The sequence below is a fragment of the Nipponia nippon genome, unplaced genomic scaffold (assembly GCF_047370975.1).
Source record: "Nipponia nippon isolate SJK-2023a ecotype South Korea unplaced genomic scaffold, ASM4737097v1 scaffold_13, whole genome shotgun sequence".
Classification (NCBI taxonomy): Eukaryota; Metazoa; Chordata; class Aves; order Pelecaniformes; family Threskiornithidae; genus Nipponia; species Nipponia nippon.
In genome coordinates this window covers 15,625,229-15,642,065 of record NW_028262324.1, presented here as the reverse complement: position 1 = coordinate 15,642,065, position 16,837 = coordinate 15,625,229, and the positions used below count along the sequence as shown (strand labels likewise).

At 49.8% G+C, this 16,837-nt stretch overlaps 1 protein-coding gene across 1 annotated transcript in view; it reads left to right on the top strand.

Moving 5' to 3' along the window:
• Positions 1-12,023, top strand: part of DNAJC5 (DnaJ heat shock protein family (Hsp40) member C5) — a 34,912-nt gene extending 22,889 nt beyond the window's left edge. Inside the window, exons 4-6 of the mRNA XM_087749920.1 lie at positions 2,108-2,321; positions 3,969-4,140; positions 4,912-12,023. Coding sequence (XP_087606046.1) covers positions 2,108-2,321; positions 3,969-4,140; positions 4,912-5,015 — 490 coding nt within the window. The 3' untranslated portion in view covers positions 5,016-12,023. The remainder of the gene's footprint in view (positions 1-2,107; positions 2,322-3,968; positions 4,141-4,911) is intronic.
• The last annotated feature ends 4,814 nt before the right edge of the window (positions 12,024-16,837 follow it).

Sequence of the window (16,837 nt, the reverse complement as noted above, 5' to 3'; positions counted from 1 at the left end):
TCTGGCTTACAGAGACCGCAGATGGGCAGTATTGCCCTTTTGTCCATCATTTCCAATTCTGGCACAGTGAGGTATAGTTTAAAGATACAAATAAGCATGAAAACTGAGTATCAACAGGGACGTTTTTCTAAAAAATCCATTCAAAATTTCTTATTTTATGTGGAGTTACTATTTTTAAAAGAGGATTTTTTCCTATATTCCATTTCTTAGAGTTAGACACATGAAACAGCTTCACATTGACCAAATCAAAACAAACAAAAGAGTCCTGTAACATTCTCCCTTTCCGCATTGCCCCAAAATCTGCTTAAATGCAATTGCTTCTTCACCTTAAGCGTGAGCTACGGGTTTTGTGGACTATTTGACAAGTGGCAATGTATTTAACATTACACTAGGGGTCAGTAGTAACCTTTACGTGAGGATACTCATTTTGGAAGTTGTTTTCTTTTAGTCTTTAACATTTACCAAAACTTTTCCCCTTTCAAAGCTACATTTTAATACTGATGGCAACTACATAGTGAAGTCGATGAATAAGCTGGGTCCACAGATTCTCAAAAATTACCTGTGTCTTCCTAAAACCTTGAACTGGAAGTTTGAATCGGTAATCTTCATGCCTTAGCAATTGGAAAATAATTTCCTGGGGGAAAAACTGCAACGGTTTTCCCTTTAGAGGAACGACCCAACTAGATCCGACGGTGAGATGTAGCTGATTCATACTTACCTGAACCTTCATCTGATCTTCTTTCCTCTGCTGCTCCTTTACAGAAGGAGGACGGACACCTCTCGTTCTCATTCCCTTTGAACACCCTTTGCTGGCCTGTGGGCTACGGGGTTTGCGTACGTGTAGGAAATGGGAAATGAAAAATATTTATCTATTCCAGCCTGATAGTAGCTAAGCCCTTTCCAGATTTCTATAACTTCCCTCTATTTAGAAAAATTGTGATTATTTCAGTCCTTACTGAGGCTACGGCATTAGTGGCAACCCTGGACGTTATTTACCCCAACAGCATCATGTACAGTTTTGGGTATTTCGAGTGCACGCTCCATTTATTGTTTGAATGCTGCGATACGCTTGCATGCATGTCCAAATGTCTGCTGGCACAAATCTTTATTTCATGTTTGTCTAAACATTTCCTCACTGCAAAGTTGTCGTGTAAACGTCTGCGGGCTTCTAGTGTATTTCTCAAATATGCGACTTCGTGGTAATTTTCTGTAGGAGGACAAGTACCTTTTTTGGTGGAGGAGAACTGTTAGCGTACAGTTCTGTATCGCTTTTCTACTTGGGAGCACAGATGGCTCGAATGGCAAAACAGCATTTTTTCTGTTCCTAAGGAGGTGTTTGGCCAGTTATTTCTACTGATTTCTATAAATAGCCTGGGCCCTGTCAGAACTAGGAAATTTTATCAGTGCTTCATCTGATTATTTTTTTTTGGTTTTTTTGGTGCAATGTTCAGAGATCTCTGGGGACTGTAAACTGCTGTCATTTAGTTGTAAGAGATAAAGCACGATGAGGGGAGGTACGTTGTGATTTCCTGATATCTCAAAACTCTGAAGCTTTTTCTATTCTAGCAAGCCTTGAACTGAAGAGCGCTTTGCTCCTGCGCAGGAATTGGTGAATTAACCACAAGTGATTGTCTGTTCTATTTTTGTGTTCAGAGACTGCAGATTAGCTGTGGCAGCTTGCTTTTATTTATTATTTGGTACTATACCTCAGACTTGCGGTGTGTCTTTTTTCTGCTAGCTTGGTCTTTGCTTTAGCAGGAACAAAACTTACTGGTGGAAATTGCTGGAGCTGAGGAGTAAAAATGAGTACTACTTTTCTTCAATGTCTTTTTTTTTTTTTTTTTCCCCCATTGGATTTCTGAGGGCCAAATCCAGCAGGCTGAAGTCAATCCTGTGAACGAAGCTGGACAGTGCTGTAGCCTTTTGTTATCATCTAAGGAAGAATCATCAGGGAAGTTGAATCACAGATGAAGGAGACCAGTTGGAACTTGAAAGTCTCCTTTGAGCGCCAGGCTATGGAATGAAAATAAATAAATAAATAAATAAATAAACCAGGAACCCAAATCCCAGTTCCTAATGTATAATGATCTCTTTTTTCTTTCTGCAGGAAACTTGCATTGAAATATCATCCTGATAAAAACCCTGATAATCCAGAGGCAGCAGAAAAATTTAAAGAGATCAATAATGCACACGCAATATTGACCGATGCCACAAAGCGAAACATTTACGATAAGTATGGTTCTCTGGGTCTGTATGTAGCAGAACAGTTTGGTGAAGAAAATGTGAACACATACTTCGTGCTATCCAGCTGGTGGGCAAAGGTAAATAAAAGTGCAAAGAGAAGTTATTCTGGATTGGCGTTTAAAACTCTTAAAGAGCTCCATTTGCTAATTGTGCTTGTTCTCACTTTTGGAAATTGCTGAATTTCTGACACCTGGTAATTTAACCTTCTCTCACTGTGTTGCAGTCTCTAGTGCAGAACTATTTTTCTGTTGTCTTTCAGTGCACAGGCCTAATAAGCAAGGCTTATATTACTACGAGAAGCTTGGACCCTTCTAGTCGATTTTAAAGCGATGAGGATTTAGGGGGTGTTCTCTTCGGTAGTACCTGCTAAAAGATTTTGCAGAACGAGTCCTGACTGTGAACTTGAGCTCACACAGGAGATCCTGTTTAGAAGTATGCTCACAAACTTACTCAGAGGCTTCCCTGAACAAATGTCACTTCTTCAGCTCTTCCCTGGTTTGAGAGACTCCAGGATATTTGTTCACTTGCCCATCCTTGTTTCTTGTGCAGCAGAAAGAGTATCGCCAGTGTACCAAAGTTACACCGCAAGCTCATGGTTCCTCACAAACGCATGCAAAAAGCTGTTTGAAAGTATTGCATGCATGCAGTAGATGGAACAAGTACTGTATAGAGGCCTTCTAGGAGTCTTCTGCCAGTACCAAGGAATTACTGGATTTTACTGGACTCAAATTATAAGTGTAATATGCCTCTATCTTTTCAAGTAATACATTTTAAAATCACCGCATTTACTCAGAAGTGCAAAAAACCTATACGTTGCACATGACACATTTCTGATACCGAAGTTGTCCAGGCTTTTGCATTTCAGAGTTCATGTGATTGCAGTCTGCTTGCACAGAAAGTAATAAGTAAAAGACAGCGTGACTACGAAACTGGAGTATGAAACAGTAACTGCACCAACTTACTTGTTTAGTGACATGATGTTGTTCACAGTGCTTTATGGCTGATTAAAACCTTTTCCTAGTCTTGGCGTTTCATTATAGGGGTTCATTTTTCTACCCTTTGCCAGCATCATCTCCGTGTCTTGATTCCCTTGCAGTAAGAGAATAGTTCCATCACCGTGCTGGTTTGCTATTTTTAAAATGAATTTTTTCAAACAATGACACAGTGACCTATATGAAAATCTTTAATTTTGCCCATTGTCACTGTGATAAGCACCTAGCAGACTTGGCTAGCTTTGAGTTGCTGTGCTCGCGTGTTGGTAGCATCTAACCTCAGCGCCCCAAGCTGCAGCACGGTGAGCTTTGCAACCATGCCTGCAGCCTTGGGCAGGTCGCAGTCTCTCCTGTGGGTACATCGCGACCTGTGCGTCAGCTACGATCCGCCCTAAACTATTGTACCTCTGGATTTTAATACGGATACACTTCTTAGACTTGTATCTTCTTGCAGATGTAGCAGAATAGTCCACTTAAACCTAAATTGTAGGAATTCTTCAAGTAAACCAGGTTGGCTGTATTCATCTTGGTGTACAATGTTGAGAGCCATAGCCAGTTTTGCACATATTTTTAAATATATCTTGGCGATGAAGTATAAAACTGTAGCTAGTAAGTTCTGTCTCTACGTTGCTGTGTTTTTGGTCTCTGGTTTCCACATCTGAGTCTCAAACTCAGTGGTCACGGCATGGTAGGCACAGGTTCTGAATATTTCTTTTCTTCTGTCCTCTGCAGGCCTTGTTCGTGTCCTGTGGGCTCATCACATTATGCTATTGCTGTTGCTGTCTGTGCTGCTGCTGTAATTGTTGCTGTGGGAAGTGTAAACCCAAACCCCCTGAAGGCGAAGAGCAGGAATACTACGTCTCTCCAGAGGACTTGGAGGCACAGTTGCAGTCAGATGAAAGGGGTAGGTAAAAACACTGAGATTTCTGGGATGACCACGGCATCGGTCTCTGACCGAGTGCTTAGCGTGCTGGTTAAGGAGCAGTGCTTGCTTTGTAGAGATCAGCGCGGGTCTCGGGCTGTCGGTGATGGTGAGGGGATGCTTGTGGCACAAGAGTTACGTGGGTAGTGCTAACGTTGGAGCTACAGTTGCTGAAAACTCCCGGAGGGTCTTCGTTGAACTTGGGGTCAGCTTCAGAGCAAGGTCACCATCGTTTAGCTTCCTTCCCGCGTCGCTGGAGTAACGTTACCAGCCAGCCAGATGTGATTCCAGAAAGGGGCTCTTTTACCCCAAAGGACGAGGGGTGTCGAGGCAGTTCTGTTCACTGCGTCAGGTGTAAAAGAAACGGGACCGCTGCCCTAGTAGCTATATCTGATACTGTTTATGAAGATATAATGCTATTTCTGTAGAATTAAACCGATCATTTAAAAAATTGTAGAGCCTTGTGTGTGCTCTGATAGTGTTTTTAATGGGCATTGCTGAATGGTGGGCGAGGATCAGCTGCTCTTACATGAGGAAGGAAATGTAATACATGTTCCACATGTAGACTTGAGTCGAATGGTATCGTGTGCAGGCTGAAAAACAACAAATTAACATCAGGCTCTTAGAGGAGTGTAAAATTGTGTTACCAGCGTGTTGCAGGGAGATGTAACTTATGCTTACCAAAACATACGATGCTGTTTTGTTTTTTTCTTTTTTTCCCTGGTGTGCTAAGCCTTTTGTCTCGCTTTTCAGAGGCCTCAGACGCACCTATTGTGATACAGCCAGCATCAGCCACAGAGACGACCCAGCTCACAGCTGACTCTCACCCCAGCTACCACACTGACGGATTTAATTAAGTTAAGGAAACACTAATTAGAATGGATAAAAAAAAAAAATACATGGCCAACTCAACACTAGAATCATGAACATTAGAAGTAGAGAATGGGGAGGGGGAATAATTCTGCCACAGTAAAAGGCAGCTTTCCAACCTGCCGAAAATATTTTGTAATCCCTTCAGCCTTTTGTCACCTCTCAGTGTCGTATCTTGATGATACGTGAAGTGCTGTAGCATGCAGTATTTAAAGCAGTTTAGCTACGGTCTTATTTGTTTCCTTTTATTTTTTTTCCTGTTTTTTTTTTTTTTAAAGCATGTATGGAGTTATGTTAAATGTCTGTGGTGTAATGTATTGAGTTGTCACAATGTAAGTGTGATGGAGACGTTCTGCATTTTAAGCAGTGGTACTGGCCTAAAAATGAGGTTTAAAAGGAAAAAGTTCCCCAGAAGCCACCATTCTTCCATACAGCTGAGCTGTCGAAGACCTTTAAAAGTTCATGATTTTCATTTGAGTGCAACAAACCAAATCTTTTATTCCTCCTTGTATTCCTGTGTTGTTATCTAAGCAAGTTTACAAAGCCAAGAACCAAAAAATGCCGGTCCTGCAGAGCTGGAATTCTCTTCAATGCTGGTTTTCAGCTTAAATAAATCTACCTTGAAAAGTAAGAAGGGAGAGTTTCCGATCTTTGAACAGTAAATTGATGAACAGCTCTTTATGTGTAAAGCAATCCTCAGTGACAACGTAACCACAAACTGTAGTTTGTCACAAAACCAACTGTGAATCGGCTTATTTGGTGGCGGCGGTGGGATTTTAACCTCAAGCACAGTTCTGTTTTGGTTTGAGTTCGGTCGTTTTCCTGAAATGCTGAAGACCAAATAGTGCAGCTTTTTTTGAATGCATGAGAATCTTAAAGTGAAACTGGTTAATTGGTTTTCACTGAGCAAGTGGGTAAAATGCAGACAGTTAACAACAACAGCAAAAATGTTTAAAAAAAAAAAAGGGGGGGGGGTTTAAAAATTTGTTCTAATAATTTGAGATTCTAATAGACAAATGGGGTATTACGTGTCCTTTTTTAAAAGCTTTTACAATACACTAGCCCTTTAATTTTCTCATGAACATCTCTGTGGAGTACTTAAATGGTTTTTAAGAACACACCACCTTTGTGTTTCTATTGTATGATTTGCACATTGTCTTACATTTAGACTTGTTTACGCCAGTGTTTTTCTTTTCCTCAGAACAACGATGGGGAAACCATTGAAAGGTTTCCTGTACTATTTTGAAACCAAATCATGTTTGAATACTGCTCTAGAAACTGTGGCTTATTGAGATGTAACTGTTAAAAAAGCGTTCTAGGCAGCTGCGGAATTGCTGGCGTGTTTTGTTGTTAATAACCTTGCTTTAGATGGTACAGAGTCAGGATCTAGAACAGCTACCAGAGACCCTGCACGTGGCACTTTCAGCGGTTAATTACAGCCTCTGCAGTTTTGATCTTTACGGTTTTATCTCACAATGCCTCTCCTGTCCTTTGTATCCCCCCTCTCCCCTTTTCATTTTTCACCTATTTCTGTTGAGAGGCTATTTACAGCCTTCCACCCGCTGTTTGCTTTGAAGGTCTTTTGTGCTGCTCTGTTACGAGATCCAGGGCTTACTTTTGAACGGGGTAAAGTGCTGTCGGTCTGCAAGAAAGCCATCAGAAAATGAAGGTGACTCCTGCCAGAGAATCATTCTGAATATATTTTCACGCTATCTTTGCATGAGCTGAAAACGTTGGAGCACGTAAAATCTGACGTGAAACCGTGTTAAACACGCTGGGAAGAAGAAAACGTTCTTAACGCGGTCTCAGTGCGAAGTGAGGGATGTTTGCAAAATCCGAGTTCCCTGTAGCTGTTGGTACAAGCACATGTTTGTTGCCTGCATGTGAGCTTGTTGCAAATAAGCATGCTTGCGATACCACATCAGGTCCCAAAAATTCAAAAAGAAATGTTTTAATGAACTGGCTAGATTTCAGTAGTCATTTCTTCCTCGTCGATAGTCCTTTTAGACCTGAAACTCGGTGGTTTACTGGAAGATACTTTGAACTTTTTCTGTCCGGAAGACTCTCTTGGGTGGCCTTGAGGACAGTCATGTACGATTTGGCTTGAGGTCCTTATTTAATTAAAGTCTTTGTTTGACCCCTTGGAATGAAAAGCAATTTCTAGGCTTGAAAAAATAACGTCACGTTGGCTGTCCTTGTAGACTTTGCCTGAAGCCTGTTCTCGACGTTGAATTGCTCGCTGGAATATGCTTGAGTATCTGCAGGCTTTCTCCCCTAAAAACTCACTGGTTAAAATTATCTGTGCAAATTATTTTCTTGGTAAAAAAACCCAATAGTGTTAGGGGGGTTTTTGGCTTTGTAAATGAGCGTAGTTGATCAGAGCGACTCGGTAGAACGAGGAAAAGGCTGTTTCCCTTGTGCTGTAGCTTGTTGTACTCCGCGCTAGATGGGTGACACAGCGCCAGTTGTTCCGCTTGTTGCTCCGCCACGGAGCAGCCGTGACCCCCAACGTCGGGGGCTGGTTCTCAGTGTTAATTTGGAATAATACTCTATTCCTTAACCCCTCTGGGCTACTCCCACTGGACTGGAGAGGCTGGCGGGAGGTTGTGGCTCCGGGGAGGTGTGTAAAGCCCCTGGAGCCGCTCCGCAGCTCCTGACATCGGAACCGAAACGTGGGCGGCGAACGAGGGCTAGAGGCGATACCGTTACCCGCGTTTCGCGCCGCTTGGGAAAAGACGACAGCCAGAACAAATTTGCTGGTTTAGTTCCTGGCTTAGCGAGGCATGGGTTTGAGAGAGACTGCTTTCCAATCAGCTGTGTCTGTGGGTGGTGTGCGACTAGTAAATTAGTCTGTATGCTGTTACATGCCAGAAGGACGTGTTGGGTGCTCCAAGGAAAACTACTCGGAGGTCCCAGTTACAGAGAATGACGGGAAAACACATTTTTAGATGAATATTCAGGGGGTTTGAAATGGTTCTAAGTTTGCCCGTGTTACTCTATAATCTCTGAATTTAAGATTATTGTGTATTAATGTAGTTCTTCTTGAACTATATAAGAAAGCTATTTAAACATGGCTTCTTTAAAACAAAACTTGGGTAATTGGAAGATAAGTAGGTTAATGCCCCCTTTTTTTCTGCTCTCGTAGGTAAGGTACAAGAGTACCCCGGGCCCTAACGTGAGTTGCACTGCAAAATGGCCAAGCTGAATCCTAGTAAATGCAAAGTTGTATTGGAAATAATGGTTAAAAATCCGGTGGGGATCAGTGGGCAGTCCCGAGCTTGGGCAGCTGGAGCTGCAGTCTCCCTGCGGGAGCATGGCGTTGCAGGCCCTGCAGCCCTTCCCTGGCTTACGTGCAGAATGTTTCCTTCCAAAATTAAACCTGAGCGCTGTTGGTCTCTGTTCAGCGTCTTGCCAGAATTAAAACTTGAGTTTTGGGGTTTTTTGGTTTTGTTTCGTTTTTGTTTTGTTTCTTAGAAGTTGTATCATTTTTTACAAGTTGCCTGAGACCTCCGTTTCGGTAGTTCGGCCACCTCCACCTAGCTCATCGAACAACCTCTTCAGCACCAATTTCCTTAGCGCTTGTAGCTCTTCCCGACGAGGAGGGGTGTCGGGGAGGATCCGATCTGGAGAGCTTCCGCTGGCTGGTGTTAAGGACCACTGACTATTCCCGAGCTGCGTTGCGTGGAGAGCCGTTCGTAGCTTAGGGTGAGCAGGGAAAGCCGCTGCCTCGCCGCAGCGAGTGCTCAGGTACCGTCCCCGTCCCTCCTGGCCGCGGCCGAGCTGCTGGAGGAGGAGGAGGAGGAGGAAGAGGAGGAGGTGCCGGACCTGACCCGCGGTGCCCTGTCCTCCCTGGGGATGGGGAAATCCCCCACGCACTGTAGTACAACGAATCGTACGCTTCACTTGAAGTGAATGAAGGGGTATTGCACCCGTTAAATGCCAGTTTCATTTTGTTAGTGATGTTTGTAGGAAATTCTTAAATATTTATCTGTATATAAATTCGTTTATGTAAACCTCGGTGGCGTCCGATAGGGTGTAGATTTCTGCTGATTCCACGCAGTGATGTTTTAGAGCCATGTTACCTTTTTAGTCTTATTTTTAGATTTGTAATATTTTTAAACTGCTTTAGATATTAGTGCTCATAGTGTTCTTAAAATGTGATGCTCTTCGAGGTTTGGCTGAGCACAGCCTGCAGTCCGAACAGAAATGCCTGCTGGGGAGGACGGCTCGAGCGCGGTACCGAGAAACGCCCGGTCCTGCAGCGGGGCTGTGGTCGGGGGAGCGCGGTTTCCAAACCCCTTCGTGTCAGCCTGGAAACGCTACAGGTGTCACCAGGGCAGGAGCCTGACCGAAAAGAGATTCCTGGCCCGTCCATAAAGCGGTTGCGTTGCGGGGCGTAGAGGGACACCAGCCTGCTTTTGGGGGGGTGATACCGGCGCGTTTCTACTGGATGCACTCCTTGAGAGAGGTACCCGCTTTTCTCGACCGCTGTCTGCCCTTTGTCTGTCCGGTGCCCTTCGGTGTTCCTGACGTTTCCAGATAATTCAGGAAATGTGTTTGTGCCGCAGGTTTTCTACCCGATGCGACTGGATGTTGGCATCGTGTTTAGCGGGAGGCTCTGGCAAGGTGGTCAGGGAGGCTTTTGCAGCCCCCACCTCGTGTTAATAATTCTGGATGCTGTTTAAATACACCTTAATCTTAGAGCACTGAAACGGAACCCCCCCAGTACAAGTGTTTATAGTGTAAGGTCGGTATAAACTTAACACGCTTCATTATTTGATGCTGCTTCTCTGTATTATAGTGGAAATCATCTAGTTTGTAGTGTATCATTACACCAACAACTGCTTAAAATACCTTGAAAGAAACGGAACCGATAGCTAACAGCGTGGCAGGAGATCTGTCCGCGTTCGAGTCCTGCAAGGACCGTGCTCTGCTCCGCGCCCTGCCCCGGGAGGCTTGCGTGCTCTCTGGGACTCGGCGAGACCGAAATTCCCGTGGCCTTCCGAGAAGACGCTTTCTTTACAAGAAGAAACTGCGGGAGGGAAGCTGTCTGTCTCCGACATTTGCAGAGGCCAAATGCCGTACATCTGGAAGACAAACCTTCATTTGGATATCAAATGCCGACGTTACATGCACAGTTAATTTTGTTGTTAAAAGGAGAGATGCTGGGAATTTCTGGTGGTTTTATATATATATATGTATATGTGTAGAGGAAGCTCTTATATAAAATGGCCATTCATTCTCGAGGGCTGTTGTCTTCTCTGCTCCCTTTCCCCGCAGCCAGCCGTGTGGGCGTACTCTTGCAGTCTGCGAGCGGTTGCTTCTCGTACCCTTCCAAAAATTGAACCATCTGCTTGAATTCTGCCAGCCGCCCCTTGTCCCCGGCCCCTCCGGCCGGAGCCGGGCTTTGCCTGCTCCAGTTTTCCTTCGGAGGGAGGGAGGGAAACCCCAGGATAACGAGGAGGGCAAGGGGCCATCTCTGGACTGACTTGGACTGGCGCGGGCTGGTACGTGGGGCGTTTCAAACGCGGTCGATGCGCTCATCGCTAGAGGTGTGATAGAACGCGTTGATTTGGGGTTTTTTTCCTTATTCCACTCGTCACCCCCTTGCACTCTCCCAGGCGGGACTCGGCGAGCCCAGAGAGCAAGGTCCAAACCCGCGCTGTAGGCTTTGGATTGCGGCATCGTGTGTGTGTGTGTATGTATGTATATATGCAGATATGTATATATTTATACAACAGGTGTGCACCTAGTACTTGCTGCTGTTCTTTCTTTGGTGGTAAAAACATGAAATTTGGCTCAACGTACTGCTAGGGACTCTCAGCCAGGCAAGCGGGAGGTGTGAGTTTTGTGTGTCCAGAACTGTGCTTTCTCCTTTCAGCTGCAGGGAAAAAAACCGAACGCGATCCGTCGGGTTGAGTGAGTGGTGAAGGAAAGGGCGGAAGGCTCCTGTTGTATAAACACGCGGGTGGTACAAGCGGGAGAGCCGTGCTGTTGGAAAAGGAAAAGCCATTTTCTCCTCCCAGGGCCTCCCCTCCTTGCTCGAGTGAGTTTACGCTTGAACGATGTGGCGTGTTTGCCCAGTCCCGTCCCGTTTCTCTGTTTACGGTGCTTGCAGGTTGGATTCGTAAGGACTTGGAGCTCCTAACACCGAAGTTAGGCGGTGGTCTGTGGCCAGCGTGCGTGCGGGTACCGCCACATCACTTCTAGTCGTGCCGGGCATACGCAGCACCGGGGGGTTCTGCTTCATGGCAAAAACGGGGGAATTTGGGGGGGGGATTCCTGTATCACTTACACGTTTGACGTCCTGTTCGTGGCCGGTCGCGGTGGATGAGCTCTGAGGTTTTGCCGGGTGTTTCCTCGCCTGGATGCGTGCGGCCGGAGCCGATGGCTGTCATTCCTGCCTCCGCTCGTCCCCACCTTCGCCCGCGTTTCTGGGGCTGGGTGTGGGTGGTTTGGTTTGTGTTATCCCAGACATCTCGATATTCGTTTTTTTGCATGTGAGCGAGGCCCTGAGCTACGTAACTCGTCACGGGGTTTGGTTGTGGTGGCCTCTTTATGGAGCCTGAGGGAGCCGCGGACGCCGGGAGGGAAGGCGTTTTGCATTTGCACTGTACTTCAACTCGGGCGGGGGGGGGGGGGAGGGGAGCCCGTCTTTAAAAAAGGAAAAAAAAAAAATTAAAAAAAAAACCAAACCACAATCGAAGTATAAATGCATCTGAAAAGCAATTATAATATAGACATATATATATTTTGTTATGTTACTAAAGGACCATACTTTGAATTGTATGTAAGTAGATGTGGCTGTCTGAACTTTGTGGATTGTAACACTCGATACTACTGAGCTCCTGTACATACACGCAGTTACGGCAGAAGGAATTATTTTATGTTTTAGCATGGTAATTTGTGTATCGTATGTCTGAATATAAACTAAAATAAAGATTGCTAAGTTATCTGAAACCACTGTTGTAAAATAAATGTTTTCAATGCAGAAATGCCCATCGGCTCTTTCTTTCCTTACCTGCGGGCCGGACCTGGTCGCAAGAGGAGAGGTCAGCCGCGAGCCGCGCGCGCAGGTGGGGGAGTCTCCTGTCCCTGCTGTCCCCGGGCCGGGGACGTTGCACTGCACGGCCGCTCCGCGGGCGCGGGGTCCCTGCCACAGGGACCGCAGCCACTGCCTTTTGCGCCTGCCACAGAGCCCCCGGCATTTTTTGAGCATTCAAGGCACCTTTATACGATGCCGGACCGCGGCAGGGATTTGGGGTGTAAATTCATGTTAGAGTGGCCAGGCGATGCGACAAACGATTGCAGGGCGCCGGGGAAGAGGCGGCCGCTCCAGCCTCGGTGGACGTCTGTCTGTTTGCAGTAAAAATACCCTTTTCTGAAGAAGCTCACGTTGTCGGAGACTGGTTTTGCTCCTGGTGTTGCCGGTGGAGAGACAGAAGCAAAGACAAGTGGAAGATGTGCCGAAGGCTGCTACGGGACTGGTTTCCAGGCCAAGGTGGGGACCGAGGCAGCGTAAATCTGAGCCCCGCGCCCGGGTCTGCGGTGGGTGAAAGCTGCCCTGGCTGCACGGCGGCACCAGCGGCTTTTACAGCCCGTACGGCTTCCCCGGGATCAGTTGTTTTGAAGAGGTTAATTCTGCGTTTGATGGAAATCCGCTGGAAGGAGGTAAGCAGTTTCTTAACTTCTTTCTGAACTGTGCTCGGTTTTGGGCCCCTCACCCCAAGGCGGCCACGGAGGGGCTGGAGCGTGGCCAGAGCAGGGCAGCGAGGCTGGGGCAGGGGCTGGAGCCCAAGGCTGGGGAGGAGCGGCTGGGGGAGCTGGGGGGGCTCAGCCTGGAGAGGAGGAGGCTGAGGGGAGCCCTCATCGCTCTCTGCAACTGCCTGAAAGGAGGCTGGAGCCGGGAGGGTCGGTCTCTTCTCCCCAGGAACAAGCGATGGGACGAGAGGGAACGGCCTCAAGCTGCGCCAGGGCAGGTTTGGGTTGGGTATTGGGAAAAACTTCTTCCCCAAAGGGCTGTCAGGCCCTGGCCCAGGCTGCCCAGGGCAGGGGCTGAGTCCCCATCCCTGGGGGGATTTAAAAGCCGGGGAGATGTGGTGCTTGGGGACGTGGGTTAGTGGTGGCCTTGGCAGCGCCGGGTTAGCGGTTGGATTCGATGATCTTAAAGGTCTTCTCCAACCCAAACGATTCTGTGATTCTAAGCACAAAATGGTGATGTTTCAACGTAGCCAGGGGCTGCACCCAGCCCCGCTCCAACCCCTCGCCTTGCGGGATGCTTCCCCGGGCGCAGCTGCCTCCGGCCACCCTCGCCTCGTGCCAAAGCCGAGTCGTGTCCTGGAGCCACCGCATCAGGGCGCGTCGGTGGTTTTGGGCAGCAGCGCTGAGAACTGAGGAAGGGCTCCCGTGGCGCTGTGCCCTGCTGGGGGTTACCCGTGCCGGGGGTTACCCGTGCCGGGGGATGCCTGGCAGGAACGCAGGCAAGGTGCAGCGAGCAAAACGCGCCCGCTGGCAGCCTGAGGTTGGAAACACCCGAGCTGAGCAGGGACGGTTTCGGCTGCCTTTTGCTGGGAAAGGCACCCCATCATCGGGCACCTTCTGGTCGCGGGTGCTGAGGGATGGGGCGTGCTGGGTCCGGCTGTTCCCATAAAGTGACATTTTCTGTTGGAGACTTTTAGTTATTTTTTTTAATTGGCTGTTTCTCCCTCATAACAAATTAAACCCCTTTCTTTTGGGGTTTGTATCATGGGCTACTCGTGTGTATGAATTTCATCTTCACCCCAACTTGCGATGGAACGCGGTACCCGCATACAGCCGCTGCGTGCCTTCGATTTCCCATCGCTTTGAAACCTTGAATACAAACAGGAGCCCCCGTGCCGCCGGCCGAAGGATGCTCTGCCCGCGCCCGGAGCGTGCCCTGCCTCTGCCTGCCGGCGGCGTGGCCTCGGCTCATCCCGGCCGGCACAGGCTGGGAATTGCGCTCTTGGGGACCATGGGAGCGAGGTTCTCTGCTGCTGGGGCAGAGAAGACCCCGGGGGAAGCCAGGGCACGGTCAGGCTGGGCCGGGTTCACAAAGCCAAGTCAAAGCTGTTCGCTTTGGGCATGTGTCCCTCGTCGGCACCTCCTTCCCCGCGCTCTTGTCTCGGCACGGTCTCATCTTTTATCCTGATTTCTGTCCTAACCCCACAAGTCGCCGCTCCCTCGGTGCCCCCTCTCCAATGTCCCCGGGTGCCAGAGGTCCTGTCTGTCCCCGTGCCCGCCCCCGCTCGGTCACCCAGCTCCCGCTGGCCGTGGGCAGGGGATGCTGAAGCCTCTGCGATTTGCAGGGGCCCCCGGGACGCTTTTGCTCCTTCCCCCCGGGGGCTGCAGCAGAGCAAACCCTCCCGCCAAGATGGTCTGTGCCTGGGAGCCTTCCCCAGCCCCAGTTCAGCTCCAGTCTCGCCCCAGCGCTGCCACCCAGCCCCACGCCGGCGGCACGGGCAGGGGCTGCATTTGCAGGAGGGGGATTGAGGCCATGGGGGGTCCGTGCCCCAGCGCGAGGAGGGAGGGGGCCCGGAGCCCTGGGGGGGCTGCGATGCTCCTGCTGCTGATGCACAGCGGAAAAGCTCCCAGGCGGATGCTCCTCTTCCTCCCAGAGCCACCGAGCTCAGGTTTCGTTAAGCCTTGTCCCAAACTGCCGGCTGTGACACCGAAAGGCGCAGGCTTGCTGCGAGGCCGGGAAGCGGCGGCTTTCGGAGCCGTTCACAGCGGTGCTGGAGGAGGAGAAGCCCTGGCTGGGTCTCGGGGCGCAGCTCCCAGCCTGGGGCTCGGAGCGAACCCCCTTCATCAAAGCCGTGTCTGCCCCGGGAGGGCTCTGCTCCAGCCGGAGCTCGCCGGCACCCGCGGACGGTGCCGGATCCCTCGTGGCGCAGGAGCCACCAGCGCCTGCCAAGCCGCCATCCCCAGCGCGGCGTCCTGGGGAGAATCGTCCCCTCCAGCCCCTGTGGGTGGACCCGCAGGCCCGGCTGTGCCCCACTCGTGTCCCGGGTCGCTCCTGAGCACTTGTCCTGCCTTAGGCTGCTGCCGGCAGCCTGCAAGCAGCAGAAATCTGCCTCCTCCTCCTCCTCCCACCAGGTCTGGGGGCCTCGGCTCAGCCGGTGCCAGCCTCCCCTCCTGCCCCAGCGCGGCCCCAGCTTCCCAGGGAGGGTTAAAAGTGCTTCTGAGCTGCGGTGCCTGCCTCAGGCTGAGTGCAATTGCCTCTGGTTTAACAAACTGTTCCTCCCTTCCCTTGCGGTAATTACTGCTTTTATGTATTCCTTACCTTTTTTTTATAATGGGAGAAAAATGTACCTTTAGAGGAAAAAAGAAAAACCCAGCCCACAAAGCGATCAGGGTGCGTTAGCAGCGCGAGGAGAAGCTTTGTCCCAGGTAACCGCCTGCTTCAGAGAAGATCGGACTTGGTTTGGGAGACCCAGGGCTGCTCTCCGGGATATTTGTGTTTGCCGGCCCTGGAGCTGCCGCTAGCGCAGCCCTGGAAGGAGGATGAGGGTGAGGGATTTTCGGGTCCCTGTGGGATGGTGGTGTCTGGCTGCGTGGGTGATGGGCTCGTGGCTGATGGCGATGGCCTCACGGGTGGTGGTCTCAGGTGATGGTGATGGGCTCGTGGGTGATGGTGATGGGCTCACGGGTGAGGGCGATAGGCTCATGGGTGATGGTCTCAGGTGATGGTGATGGGCTTGTGGATGATGGTCATGGGTGATGGGCTCATGGGTGATGGTGATGGGCTTATGGGTGATGGTCTCAGGTGATGGGCTCGTGGATGATGGTCATGGGTGAGGGCAATGGGCTCGTGGGTGATGGTCATGGGCTCCCAGGTGATGGTGATGGGCTTGGGTGATGATCATGGGTGATGGCGATGGGCTCGTGGGTGAGGGTGATGGGGTTTGGGTGATGGTCATGGGCTCACAGGTGACGGTGATGGGCTCACAGGTGATGGTGATGGGCTCGGGTGATGGTCATGGGTGATGGCGATGGGCTTGCGGGTGAGGGTGATGGGCTTGGGTGATGATCATGGGTGATGGGGTTTGGGTGATGGTCACGGGCTCATGGGTGACGGTGATGGGCTCATGGGTGAGGACAACGGGGTCATGGGTGATGGCCTCAGGTGACGGTGATGGGCTCATGGGTGATGGTGATCACTGATGGGGGATGGCGATGTGCTCATGACGATCACTCACGGGTGCCACTGATCCCTCACAGGCTGCCGATGGGCTGTGGTGGGACACGACCACCCGTACCACATCCCAACCGACTCAAGACCCTCTCACAGATCCCACCGCCAGCCCCTCTGCAGCACGTGCTGCCCCGTCCCGACGCCGGGGGCTCTTTGTGCAACCTCCCTTCTTATCATCCAGCTGATGGTGGGTTTTCACGTGTGTGCACGCGTGTCCACATCCGCACGCATGTGCGTCCCATGCTCCTGTGGCTGCGGAGTGGTGCGGTTCGCGCCTCTCCGAGCATTTTATGCTGGTGCCTTTCACCCAGGGATGCATTTGGGATTGCTCCGGTGTTTTTTGGGGTGACCTGGTTTAGGTCGATGGGTGGTGGTAGGGACCGAGCAGCTCTGGGAGGGGAAAGGATGCTCGGTACCCACGGTTACCAAGCATTCCCAAACCCTCTGAGTGAATCCAGAGGGCTCAAAAAAATCAGGGATAGCCGCTCCGGGGGAAGCAGAGGAAAGGGTCGGCTTTGCCGTTCCTGTGGGATGGGGAAGCACAAGAGCACGGCAGCGGGGCAGGTGCGAGGGCGACTTTAATGCACAACAGCGAGA